Source organism: Anopheles aquasalis, chromosome 2 (assembly GCF_943734665.1).
Source record: "Anopheles aquasalis chromosome 2, idAnoAquaMG_Q_19, whole genome shotgun sequence".
NCBI classification, from domain to species: Eukaryota; Metazoa; Arthropoda; class Insecta; order Diptera; family Culicidae; genus Anopheles; species Anopheles aquasalis.
Window position 1 is genome coordinate 78,345,647 of NC_064877.1, and position 12,500 is coordinate 78,358,146.

General features: G+C 48.8%; 1 protein-coding gene across 1 annotated transcript; it reads right to left on the bottom strand.

The window, feature by feature from the left end:
- Positions 1 to 10,007: 10,007 nt before the first annotated feature.
- On the bottom strand, positions 10,008 to 11,415 carry LOC126570154 (uncharacterized). The gene is made up of 4 exons (XM_050227696.1): positions 10,610 to 11,415; positions 10,332 to 10,521; positions 10,120 to 10,272; positions 10,008 to 10,058 (listed from the first exon to the last, which is right to left on the bottom strand). Exons 1-4 carry the CDS (start codon positions 11,413 to 11,415, stop codon positions 10,008 to 10,010), a joined length of 1,200 nt encoding a protein of 399 aa, XP_050083653.1.
- Positions 11,416 to 12,500: the final 1,085 nt, after the last annotated feature.

The following is a 12,500-nucleotide window of genomic DNA, read 5'->3' on the forward strand; positions in this document are numbered from 1 at the left end:
AACCGCACTGCCATTTAATGGATAACGCCACGGATAACTACAAGTTTGCCGTACTATCCAATAGAATCGTCGAAGCCGAACGCCGGGCGGCTTTCACTTGGCATGCAGTTGGGAGTGGGTTTGCCAAAAAATGGCACACATAGTTGAACTCGGCCAAGCACCTACTACAGCGAGCTCTTAGGATAGGATATAGCATGCCAGAGAAGTTTTGTAGGCCAATTCATCCTAAGAAATAGACAAACAAAACTGGGCCTGTCGCAAGAAACATTCTAACGCATAACGAAAAGATGAAAAAATGAATAGAATTTTTGAAAATCTCACACAACAATTAATCGGCACGAGATCAACCGAATATAATATTGAACATGAAGGAAATCTTCTAAAGTTGACGATCAAACACGTTAGTACGAGCAGGCACATCACATGCCATACACAACTGTACAGAAAGTTTTCGTTCACGATAAGCCATGTAGCATGAAGGCGTATCATAAACAAACGTTTCTTATTTCTTAGTTGTTGCAAATTATGCAAGGAATTGTTTTAAATGTATAGAAAATCATATCATCGCGAGTTCGAGCTGATTTAGATCCGAAATAGTTGCTAAAAGCTTCTGAGAAAAGAAATGAGAGCAACGGAACACTGCGCGGCATCACCTGCACTGTTCCAGTATCCAGTAATCATTCATTTTAAATTCATTAACCTTGTGGAGGAAATAAAGTATCACGTAATTATGAAGCAACTCGCAACATCGAAAAGATGTTGAACCTTTTTTGCGCCACTCACTGTATGCGTTTGCACAACTTCACGGACGCAAAGGACGGACCGAAAAGGGATAGGGGGCAAAGCTAAGCAAGGACTCCGCGGCTACACAACACCAGCACAACCGTAACAGCTGGTAGTATGGGTGCGAGGATACGCGGGTTGTGTGAGCCAGCGGAATACGTAAGCGTCTCGGCAAGAAGGAAGGCCCGGCCGCAATCGTGCATCGTCTGCTCCTTCTCGTGTTCTTCGCCGCAGAGACATCACCAACAGCAACGGCAGCATGGAGATAAAACGGAATCCGTACAAACAGTCAAGAACCGCGGCGCCACATTAGTTCTATTTCTATAATATTTTATCTCTTTTCGTCTGGGAATATTTGCCAAAAAACGGTATATTATTTATCATCGTGCCTGCGCCACCGGCGTGTGCATTCTGTGTTGAAGACGACAATTGCAAAGACACCACCAGCAGTAGCAGTAGCAGGCGATGCCAGGTTGCCGAGTAGCAGAGGAAAAAAAAGGACGCTCCTCGCCTCGTTCGTTCGCCACGACGAGGACGAGGACGAGCACGAGATCTCAATGCGTGACTCTATGTGCGATGGGCCCAGCGAATAGGCCGGGGTCTGACAGGGAAGCCATCTAGCGCACTGTATCCTTTGCCCTCGGGGCCTCGCGGTATTCCGCTAGAACCAGCGTGTGTGCGCCTGTTGGACACTCGCATCACGCATCACGAGAATGGAAGGAAAGGGCTTGTGACCGCAGGATAAAGAATCGCTAAAATAGGGCAATGGACGGTTTCGGATGGCGGTCGATGGTCGTTGATATTGATCTTGACGCTACGCGACGCAAGAACACCGCGGTACTCCGCGTTGACGACCTCGATCGTCGCGGAAAATACCTGGCGACCAAGGAGAGAACTGGAGCAACATGAACAATGGGACTTTACCTTATTACCATCAGATAGATGACTTTAATTAGAAAAGTGTTGGTGCGGTTTAGATGTTTCCTTGTTTTTTTACTGTCTTACGACAGAAAAGCATTTAATCGAACTCTTTACATCCCTATTCAGAAGCCGTTCAACGACAAGTGCTAGACGCCATTCCATTTCCATCCGGTCCCAGTAGCCACCGGCTGTTCCATTCCACGGAGTGGCCATGCAAATTAATTCTGCCAGCCAAATTGCTCCACTGACACGAACCATTTGTTCAAGGCCGTTAAGACAGATGAACCGTGGCTGATAGTGGCAGCATCGCGTCGGCATGTCCTCGGCTCGCTGGCTGGCTGCCTGGCTGGCTGGCTCGAATCGAAGTGGAGTGAATTTGCAACCTAATTCTCACCAATATTTCATCGTCCGGGGGCGCATCGAGATGGAACCAATAACTCACCCGTTCGACCTCATAAGATAATCGGTTTCCATTGGACCCCCCCGGGCTCCGATGACAATTTTGTGCGTTGTGTGTGCAGACAGAGCCCTCGTCTGCCACTGACCGATCTCGCACAGCATCCTGGAACTGGAATGGAAAGAGTTTTGCAAAGATGTCGACATATTTTTTCTCTTCTCTGTCAGAGTGAATGGAGTCCCGGTTCGGTGGGTCGGTCGGTCGCTGGTACTCGCCGGAGAGGAATGATAAATGTTTCGCGCAAATTACCATTATTACTGGGAGCACCACAATTATGTGCTTCCCTTTCGTCCTTTCGCGGCGTCCATCGTCACGATGGAATGGTGGTGGTTCTCGGGGGAGGGTGGACGGCCGATGCTCGAAAAATGATTAATTATTGGAGCACTCCAACGCGTCCACGTCGTGGATTTGTTTGGGTGCGGGGAGCAAAACCGACTAAGCAGCAATGCAATGCTCCTCCGAAAATCCTGCTGTGGGAATCTGCATAAAACACATGCTCGGGGGGACGCAGGACACATCATTGGTACCGTGGAGGAAACGTGGAGTTGGGGCGAACAGTGTCGCATTGCTTTCATCGATGAGCCGAGTCTGTTTCATTGCCGAGCACCGAGCATGAGCATTACACGATCGGTAAGCTGAATATTTCACGAACAGCATCACCAATCGATGTAGTACAGAGTAATGGCTGGTCAGGGACTTGCTATCGTGAGGATCCGCCTCTGTAACAACCCTCTGTTTACATGCCATGCTCGTACGACCAGTGAGACTGGACCTTTTCAAGGACTTGGCACAAGGTACGGAAGAAGACGAGGCGATAATTAATTAAACACACAGGGAAATCCATCTTTGAGTCGATTTGCTTCGAGGACGCTCATGCTCGACGTAGATGGGACCGAAGGGGAAGGAACGGGTAAAAATCTCGGCCACCACAGGGCTCTTCTAATCGGCTGGACCACCCAACTGTTTGCTTGGATGCGTTTGATGAAAGGCTCCGGGAGACGCCAGCCAGCCAGCCAGCCAGCCAACCAGCTCCTGAGCTGCACAAATGCGTATGCAAGGCCATTAGGTTTTTGGGGTGGTACACAAATTTGAAATAAATTATACACTTATTTATGGCCCAACCCAACGTGTGCACAACGGCATGCCATTGGGAGGAGTTGGTTGGAAATCTGGAATCCCACCGAGGAGTTCGAGGATCCGGTCCGAACGTTTATTATATTGGCTCGACTTCGCTAGACTCGAATGGTTGGCGTCTTGTTCGTGGGAATAAGGATCTGCTCTGTTCTGGCCCGTTCTCTGGGACCACTTGGTGGCCAGAAGTAGTAAATTATTTGGAAGTTTATCAGGGTCCGGATTTATGGGCTTGACAGTTTGGGGAGATTGGAGGAATTGCAAATTCTATTCGTTAAATATTATTGAAACACTGCAGCAATGATGGTGCCCGGGTACGGCAAAGCTCTGCGGATGTTGGCCGGAGGTCATTGCTTGTTAATTGAGAAACGGGCTAGACCACCGGTCGCGATTTAAATCTGAATTTTCTTTTAGCTAACAAACTTTTTAGTATTTAGTTCTGATTTTCTGATTTGAAAACGCTGCGAAAAACTGAAACATTGGAAAATCAACAAAAACTCAATGCGTCTACCAAGATAAACTTATAATCTTTGAAAAGAATATCAATTTGTATATTATTATATAACCCATCACGCAGCAACGATGGGCAACGTTTTTGGTACGAATCAAAAGACTTAAGCGACGAACCCGGTCTGGTCATTGATCAATCCGTCACTATCGTAGTTTGATCACTTTTACGACTTCAAAATGCTTTCAAAAATTTAAAAAAGAAAAATTCAACAAAAACTAGAAGAGGCTATTGACGAACAGAAAATTTATTTTCAGATTTCGCATGAACCATCACACGGCTACGAAGGGCACCAGAAAATGTTCATTTTTGCTAACACCCATTATTAAATTGAATGCCATGAATGAAATTTGCAACAAATCTTCCGCAAAATACAACCAAATATTTTTGAAAAGTTCTAGTTTCATAAGACATTCACTTGAAAAAATCAAGTTGAATGTGTTCTTCACAAAAAATCGCCAAAAATCTTACTTTTTTTACCCGAATTAACCTTAGCTCCTCCTTAAGGTAACAAATCTTATCGAAGATGCCATCCTACCAGTCACCATTCAAATATCAGGAATCGTCTAGATTTACTTCACATGCCATTCTAATCCCATCTAGAGCTTTCATCACATTTTTGGGTCACACATTCCTTGCGATCCCAACAGAAACACATCATCCATCATTGCCACTCAGCGGACGGAGACGGAGAAACAGAAAAAGATTCTCCTTGGGAACTCCATCTTGCCGTTCCCAGCGACGCCACGAAACAGTTCCACTGGCAAATGATAATTGTGGCTTCACCATGTTCCACGACCGCCACTATCGCTGCAGCAAAGGAACGAAGCTCTTCCGAAACATAATTTGCCACGGTGTCATGTGTCAATTATATCAGATCAAACGACGACCGACCGACGGTACCGGGAGAGAAGTGCTGAAGCATCCCTGTACTGGCTGTAGCGTTGCTCGGTGTGCGAGTATTTCCTAGAACCGCCTGGTGTCGGCGCCAAGAGGGTTTTCCAGCTCGGTAGCATGACACAGACGGTCCAGTTTCTGGCCACTACACCTCCCCTTCTTTAAACCGAGCTCTCGGGTTCGCTGTTGGCAGTAATTCTTTTTTGCAGCATTCTGTCCACCGCAATTCATGTACTGCCCGGATGTACTGGCATGTCGTCTGGGGAAGTCCGTTGGAATCTCGGTCTCGGTCTCTATTACTCATCGGTATGCAGCATCGTTCGGTGGCTTCCCGGGGATTTCCTTCCACGATTTCCATCGTCAGAAGAGGTGTCGCAGCGCGGATTCCCTGGAACTTTCTTACGCAACCGATTGTCCTACGGTTCATGTATTCAATTTCGTGACCCCGCCCCAGCCCCGGTGGGTTGTGCTCCCATTTAATCCCGTTTTGGATCCTTCAACGGTCAACGTTCGGACCGGAGCGGATTCCGGAGCCTTTTTGGTGAACCGATGTTGGACACCAAATTGACAGTAAAATAGTAAAACTTTCGTTAATTTTGACAGCGATCCGGGGGAATTAGCTAACGTCGGACGTGAGACGATTACGTCCGCCAACATGTGGCCGTGTGGCGGTGCGTGCCGGCGATTTATGAGACCGCAGCCACCGTATCACCATGACCACCACCATCACCAGATGACCGCCTGTTGTCGTCATCGTCGCCGTCACAGTCGCAACCGCCATCGCTGGTTTCCGATTCTTCCGATGTCGGAACTACGAACTCCGAACGGATCGAAGGGCAGCGAGTGGCGGTGGCAATGGAGACGGCGGCGGCCAGACGGCCAGACAGAAGCAATTCGTTTGATGATACACAGACAGGCGCGGCCCTCGTCGTCTGTTCGTGATGGTCGGACCGTCGCAGTTTCCTCCGCAGGACACACCGCGTACTCTCGCCGAACTTACGCAACGGACGTGCGTCGAGCTTACCTTTTCCAGTTCCAGACGCGTGAGCTGGCAGCTTTGGTTCTTTTGGTGGGGGGTTTGGAAATCGAACAAGTCATTAAAATTGGGTAAAACCCCAATTGCGACACCAGCGACGCACTCTCGAGTGAGAAGTTTCCCACGGAGCAACGCAAGGTAGAGCGCCAAAGGTGCTCCCCTCTCTTTTTGTTTCATGCGAAACTGCAACGTTCAGTTATACGACTCATCTATCCCGACTTTACGACTCAATTTCGATCGGGATCGGGGGTCGATATATACATTCGGAATGGTTGTTATCAATTACGGTTGAAGCTGTTCTGGCGGCGGTAAACAATGGCAACCGACACATTCGTTGGCCATGGCCAGATCGCTGGCCTTTAAATGGGATGTTCGCCGAGGATTAAGGTTATGGATGAATGTCGCCGGCTCCTATGATGTACCAGGAGCCCGTGAGTTTCGATCGCACCAAAATGGCTGTTTATCCAGCCCGCCCAGGAGTAGGAGTTCCCTTGCAACTTTGTGAGGTTATAATTTGTGCTCCGCCATTTCCAGAATCCATAGCACTAGCGCGTGTAAATTGAAACTTTATCGCTGCATGGCACCGGAATGCTTCGTTCGGTAGGAAGGGTGAGAAAGTATCGTTTTTCGCCTGCCAGAAGCCATCCCATGCCATCGTCCCATAACATTTTACGTGTCCTGACGCGCCCGCCCGCTTGTGTCTGTTGTGTAAGTTCTGGCAAACTGAATTAAAGTTACATACGGATCCCGGAAGGCCCCCGGTAACTACAAATGGTTGGTCTTCTGCTGTTTGACCGGCGGCTCATAAAAGTGGGCTAACTTTCACCCAGCCGAAAACCGCATCTGTAACGTCTCAACCGATGGAAGGCGCACCCGACGGCCTGAGCGTCCGGTTTTATGCTGCTGATCTGATCGATTTGCGATCTGGATGGCGTACGGTTCTTTTTTTCGGTTTGTGGTGTTGTCTCCCGGAACGTTAGTTTCTGTGGCCTCCTGCGGCAGAGGAGCCACACAATAGAACCGTTTCGCGCCACTTTTATGGACACTAAATAATCAATAAAGTAAATGACAAAGTTTTGGTCTCCGTGGCGGCGATGGCGCTAAACGTCAACTAACTGGCAAGGATGGGGTGCGTAATCTGGGGCCCGGGTTCTCTCGGACCAATTCGCACCCTCCCGCGGTTCCGGCGATGCGCAAAAAAAAGCCACCAAGCCGCGATTCGCACTAAATCAAATGTGCAAAGTCAATTACTTGGGTGACCGCTTGGGTGTTTTCGCTTTCGTATCCTTCCATGGGCGGCTCGCTCGTGGCCACCACGACCACCGGGGGCTTCGGTATCAGCTTTGACCTGATTTAATTAAGGACGCATCGTTGGTGTGGCCAATCGAAATGACGAAACAGGGCGTGGTGTTGATTGATAGCACGTCCTGAACGGTTGAAACTCAAGGTCCTTTCAGGTCCATTCAGGTAGCCACTGGCACAAAATGGCACCCTTTTTGGGGCGCACTCAAAGGAAGATTGCTTCGAAAACAGTCACACAATGCAAAGTAGTCCCGGCCCGGCCAAAAGTATGTGATGCAGTCCGGATGCGGTGTCGGTGGCCAATTCGAGGCACGGTTTCTTGGCTCGCGATCGTCACCCACGGCTACTGGATATAGCTGGCCCCGTGGCGAGGACGACCGGGCTAGTGCCAAGAGAGTGAGGCCAAGGTCCACCAAACAAGGACCTGCTCGTGCTCGTGCTCGTGCTTGTGGTGGTGGTTTGAAGCTCTTACCGATGTCATCACCGGCACTCCGAGGCAATTTTGTTCGCGGTTTGCATCCTCCTCCTGCACTCCAGTGCCTCCGATACACTCCGGTGGTGGCATCGTCGGTGTCGTCATGGTTCGCTGCATAAAATTGCTTCGTTATCCTCGCGAGTGTCGTTCTCACCGATAACAATAATACGAGGCGCGGCAGACGGCCCGGGTCCCTCGGTCTGCGGTTGATTGTCAGGAAGTGGTGACGGTAGTGTTGGTAGTGGTTTCCACGGGGTGGTGGGGGGCGCAATCGCGCTTTTGTCGCCAGCCACGCCAGATCAACACACCACCGGTGCTTGGCAGGCTTGGCTTCGGACAGTTCGCGGCGGGCTTCTGTGTGCTTCGTGGTGGCCAATGTCGGTGGCCGTTTTGGGCCGTTGAGTTATGGTATTGTCAGCGGGATGGTTCGGTGCTGGTGATGAAGGCAACGGCCCGAAAGGTGTTGATGTGTAAATATGGGCAACCGAGGGGAGAAAGCTCGTGAGTCATTTGCAGCCGTTGCTTAGGTTTCCATGTCCCGAAGCGTTGCGAATGTGTCATCGGGATGAGAATAGAGTATGATTAGTTTCTTAATATTATCTATTGATTTTAACTGAATTGTTGTGTATACTAAGACTGTTTTTGTAAATTATTCTGTAAAGATATCTGTTTTGTCATATGTTTTGTTGAACATATACACACAGATCCAATTTTCTTAAATTAAGTTATCAACTTTTCAAATAAAGCATTATTTTGCTCGATCAATATTCAATTTATTGTTGACTTTTTGTAATTTAAAGAAGGCATTACTATTATTATTTGACTATAACTATTTGACAAATTCTGCTAGCCAAAATGCATTTTATGAAAATTAAGAAAGGTGTTTTGCAGGTTGTTTCGCTTTATAAGCCTTCAATAGAATCGCTTACACTTGCATGCTGTTGTTTTACTAATCTACCAACACGTGCAATCATTTAAAGTGATAGCTTCCACCTTCGCATCCTAAAACGGCACTAAAAGGGTATCCTTGTGTTGAAATCGTGTTGCGCCAAGCATAGCACCGACAGTCTATTGTTCTGCTTGTGTAGCCACGCATAGAACGCATAGCGCGCACGTGTGTGGCATCGAATGACTTTAAATGGAACCTCATCACCACGAGCCATCCGTGCACGAGCGCGCCCGGGACTAATTCATAAATTATTTCCCAATTTCCACTCCGACTCCGCACACAACCCCAACCCTCCCGGGAACGGATGGACAGGCGGGCGAGATAAGGTGGCGCTTTTGATTTAGCGATCGGCTAATTATTAGCCGCGGACAAGCCCCGTTTCTCTCGCTCGCTGGCACGTCACATCGGAGAGGACTAATTTATCGCGGTTCACATCCGAAGCCGGGCCGGGCCACGCGCCTCGCGATGCACACTTTCGCAGTGAAAATTTTGCCGCCGATTGCACCAAACAAATGGCTGAAAAATGGTCCCGTCAGTCGAGCGGGCAGATTGTGTTGTCCCCGGGCCCACGAACGCATTAAAGCGGGTTCGCGAGTGCGAAATGCAACGCTTGGGGTCGGTCCCGAAAAACGGGGGTGAAATTGCTATCTCTTCCGTCGGCCGCCGCTGTCGAGACAGCCGTCGAGAGCCACTTGGTGCAGATTTATGTCAGGGAATTTATTATGAACTAATATTTTAAACGTATAATCATACAGACCCTCGATGGGGAAAGGGGATGAATCTGTTGATTGTGCCTTCATTGGATTGGTGCTGGCATGCGACGGTTGAAAACGCCAACAGCCAACGTAACAACGCAAAGGGCAAAGTTCCTTTGGTGTGTCTTGTGTAGGGGTTTTTGATTTTTCTTCCAATTTCAACCTCGGGACGACGGGAAGCTTGGCGTGGTGTGGCGTGGCATGGCGTGGAGCTACACATCGCAACGTCGGTCCGCCTATTTGCTCACGTTTGTTTGCTTACATGCTGCTGGCAGAAGGTGGTAGAGATAGGCGTTCGCAGTCCGGGACCAGGACAGAGAGGAGCACGAGTTGATCTTGTGCCGCACGTTCGTTCGTTCTTTCTTTTGCAGTGCGTGGGACCCTGGTGCTTCGTGCTCCGTGCTCCCTTCCAGGTGCCTTTTTCCGGGCGCCAAATCGATACACATGTCTTGGGGGGGGACCCTGTGTCTCAGATGAACCGCGATGAGGAGATCGCGCGCGTCCTTCCGCGAATTGTGTGAATTTACCCAAAAGCAATGTTTGATGTTTGTTTGATCTGCCTCGAGAGCGCCGCCGCCCGCTGTAATGAGAGGTTTGTGTATCGGTTCTCTTCCGTTGGAATTTACCCACCCAGCCGGAATTGAAGAAAGTATTTTCGGAATTTGCAAATACGCTCAGTGAACTGGTGAAGTGGATTTATTATCAAACGAAACAAACCGGTGCAAGCACAAACATTTGCCGAGTTTATGTCTCGGTAACTTTGGTGTAGGATTATCGATGTTTGATTAGCTGCTTAGCTTACATTCTGCAGTACCATCAAGTAGGAGTAGATCTTTTTGTAAATCTGCAACAAAAATAGATTATGTCTGATATAGCAGAAGATTCCATTCTTTCCCGTGACTTACTTGCACAAAGTTGAATAAATCGATAGCGCTGAACCCATCGGAGAGTACAACAGGCAGCTGGGCCTTCTGCAGAACCTTCTTCAGTGTTTTTTGATGCGTTATCGATAGCCCGTACCAATTGACCGCGTAGATCTCGTTCACCAGTTTGTCGTTCTGAAACCACTTGATTTAAGTCGTTTGTGTTCTGCAGAAGACTTGAAGCTTACTCTTACCTTCAATGATAGGAAGGTCCCCAAAGAGCAGTTGACGAACAGCTGGATGGTGCAGAGGAGCGTAATTGCCATTCCCGGATACCAGGGATACCTAACAATAATGGCGAGCGAGGCCACCAGCTCAAAGATCATGCATCCAAAGTTGACAAAGAATTGCTTTTTGAGCAAAATGTCCATATCGGTGATGTGCCTTTCGAGTGCAGCGTGTGGAAAATGCAACAAAACCGTCAATAGATTCAGATGCACTAACTTCAAACGGAGTATCTTTTTGTCCTTACTTTGTGTGCTCCAAATGTTTGATGACGATCTCATGCACCAGATCCGCAATCTGGGCCGCATTCTGGCCACCAATGTCCGTATCGATGAGCTCCGTTAGGCGACGCAGGTAGATTATGATCAGATCCATCTGGCCGGTCGCGTTGACGATGAGAAACACTAAACAGATATCACATGCCGCGAGTCCCACTGCACCTTCGGCTACCTGAACTGCTTGGAACACCCAATTGATGCAGAACCCAGCCACAGTAGTGTGATCGAGAAGTGGGAGCTGAAATCCGAATGCCAGCTCCAGCTTGCCCTTCAGAATTGGCATCATAATCGCGTACGAATAGATGATGACGGCTACCATCGAGAACATGACAGACAGTATGTCGATAAACACCTTGCACAGTGTGGCCGTGTGGTAAAGCGAATCCGTCACCTCCGGATACCGGGGCGCGGCCTTGAAGCGGTCAATGTTGTAACAGTGCAGCACCCACAGCCCATCACTCGTGAAGGCAGCGATCTTGGCGAATCCCTGGATCGCAATACCGAGGGTTACGAAGTTGAACACCACATCCATCATCGAGCCCCAAACGACGGCGATCGAGTAGCAGTTGACGGCCAAATACAGGATCAGATCCACGACGAGAAAGATCAATCGAGCGTTACGGCGGGTGTAGTTGGCCAAAATACGTTCGGCGCCACAGAAGTAGAACGCTTTCACCAACCGATGGTGTGCCGATTCGAGAAGATCAAGAGGCGTTTTGTGTTGCCGACGGAACAGAGCTTCCTTGCGCTTCAGGTACTCGTCCCAGAACTTCATCTTGAGCGGCACTGACTGACTTCACACGTGGCTTCGAGGTGGCTATTTAAAAGGTGGCAACTCCTCGAAGGCGCAACACTTGCGATGAAAGGGAATTTCTTGCACTGTGCTTATCAATAATGAACCACGAGCGTCGTTCACAGGTTGAGTCGACTTGGCCCGATTAAGCAGAGAGGTGCTATTAAGATATTCATTGCGATGCAAGAGAGTAGCAACTGGTTACGCTGCATCGACCTTCGAATGAGGATTTCAAAGAGAATTTACAGTCGTTTCTTTATGCTTTCTAAAGGATATCCCCTCCAAAGACGTTGTGCGTGTCTTTTTCTCTATTTCTTTGTACATTTTTAAAAAGAACATCAGTAACAACAGAAAAAACGGGATCAAACGCGCACACCTCCGTGAAAAAAGCTGCTTGAAGTAATATTAATAACTGTCCGCGTTTTAACATTTACGTCATCCATCTCAGGACAGGCCGGCTACCAACGAAGCAACGCCGAGCATTACCCGAAACGAAGAGATGCATTACCATCTCCGATCACGCTAAATGAAGCACTTAGTCATGGCCCGAAATTGATGAGCACGAATGCGCCGAATCGGTTGCGTACCCCCGGTGGCGGCCACCGTCCACACCGGCGGCACCATTCCACCATAATCACAGTAATTCCACCAAGAAGCTTCTCCTTTCTGACTGACGAGAATGCAAATACCGCTCGGGGCGCGGTGCGGTGCAGCCAAAGTATTAGAGGCCAGGTCAGGTCGATGGAAGAGCAGCCCGCAGGCCTTCAATTACCGTTCCGCGCAATCGCTTGCTCGAATCGATGATGCCACCAGACCCCGATGGTTTGCCGATGGAAAAGTGGCTTCGAAATCAATTTTTTCATGCCATTTTCACGATCCATCGAGAAACCGTTTATCATATCGGGAATCGGAAAAGGGCAAACGAAGTTCCCGGCCCAGGGAGTGCAGTCAAGTCCCACGTGGGCCTTTTGTTGGCTTAATTGTGATGTTATTTATTGTTTATAAATTCACTTTTAACCACAGGCGGACCACGCTGGTGGATCCCATGCAGGCGCTGCAGTTCGATG

Coding starts and splice junctions, on each gene's coding strand:
- LOC126570154 (XM_050227696.1), bottom strand. CDS start 11,415: ATGAAGTTCTGGGACGAGTACCTGAAGCGCAAGGAAGCTCTGTTCCGT. Junction 10,273..10,331: donor GGACCTTCCTATCATTGAAG/GTAAGAGTAAGC, acceptor AAGTGGTTTCAG/AACGACAAACTGGTGAACGA. Junction 10,059..10,119: donor ATTTATTCAACTTTGTGCAA/GTAAGTCACGGG, acceptor TTTTTGTTGCAG/ATTTACAAAAAGATCTACTC.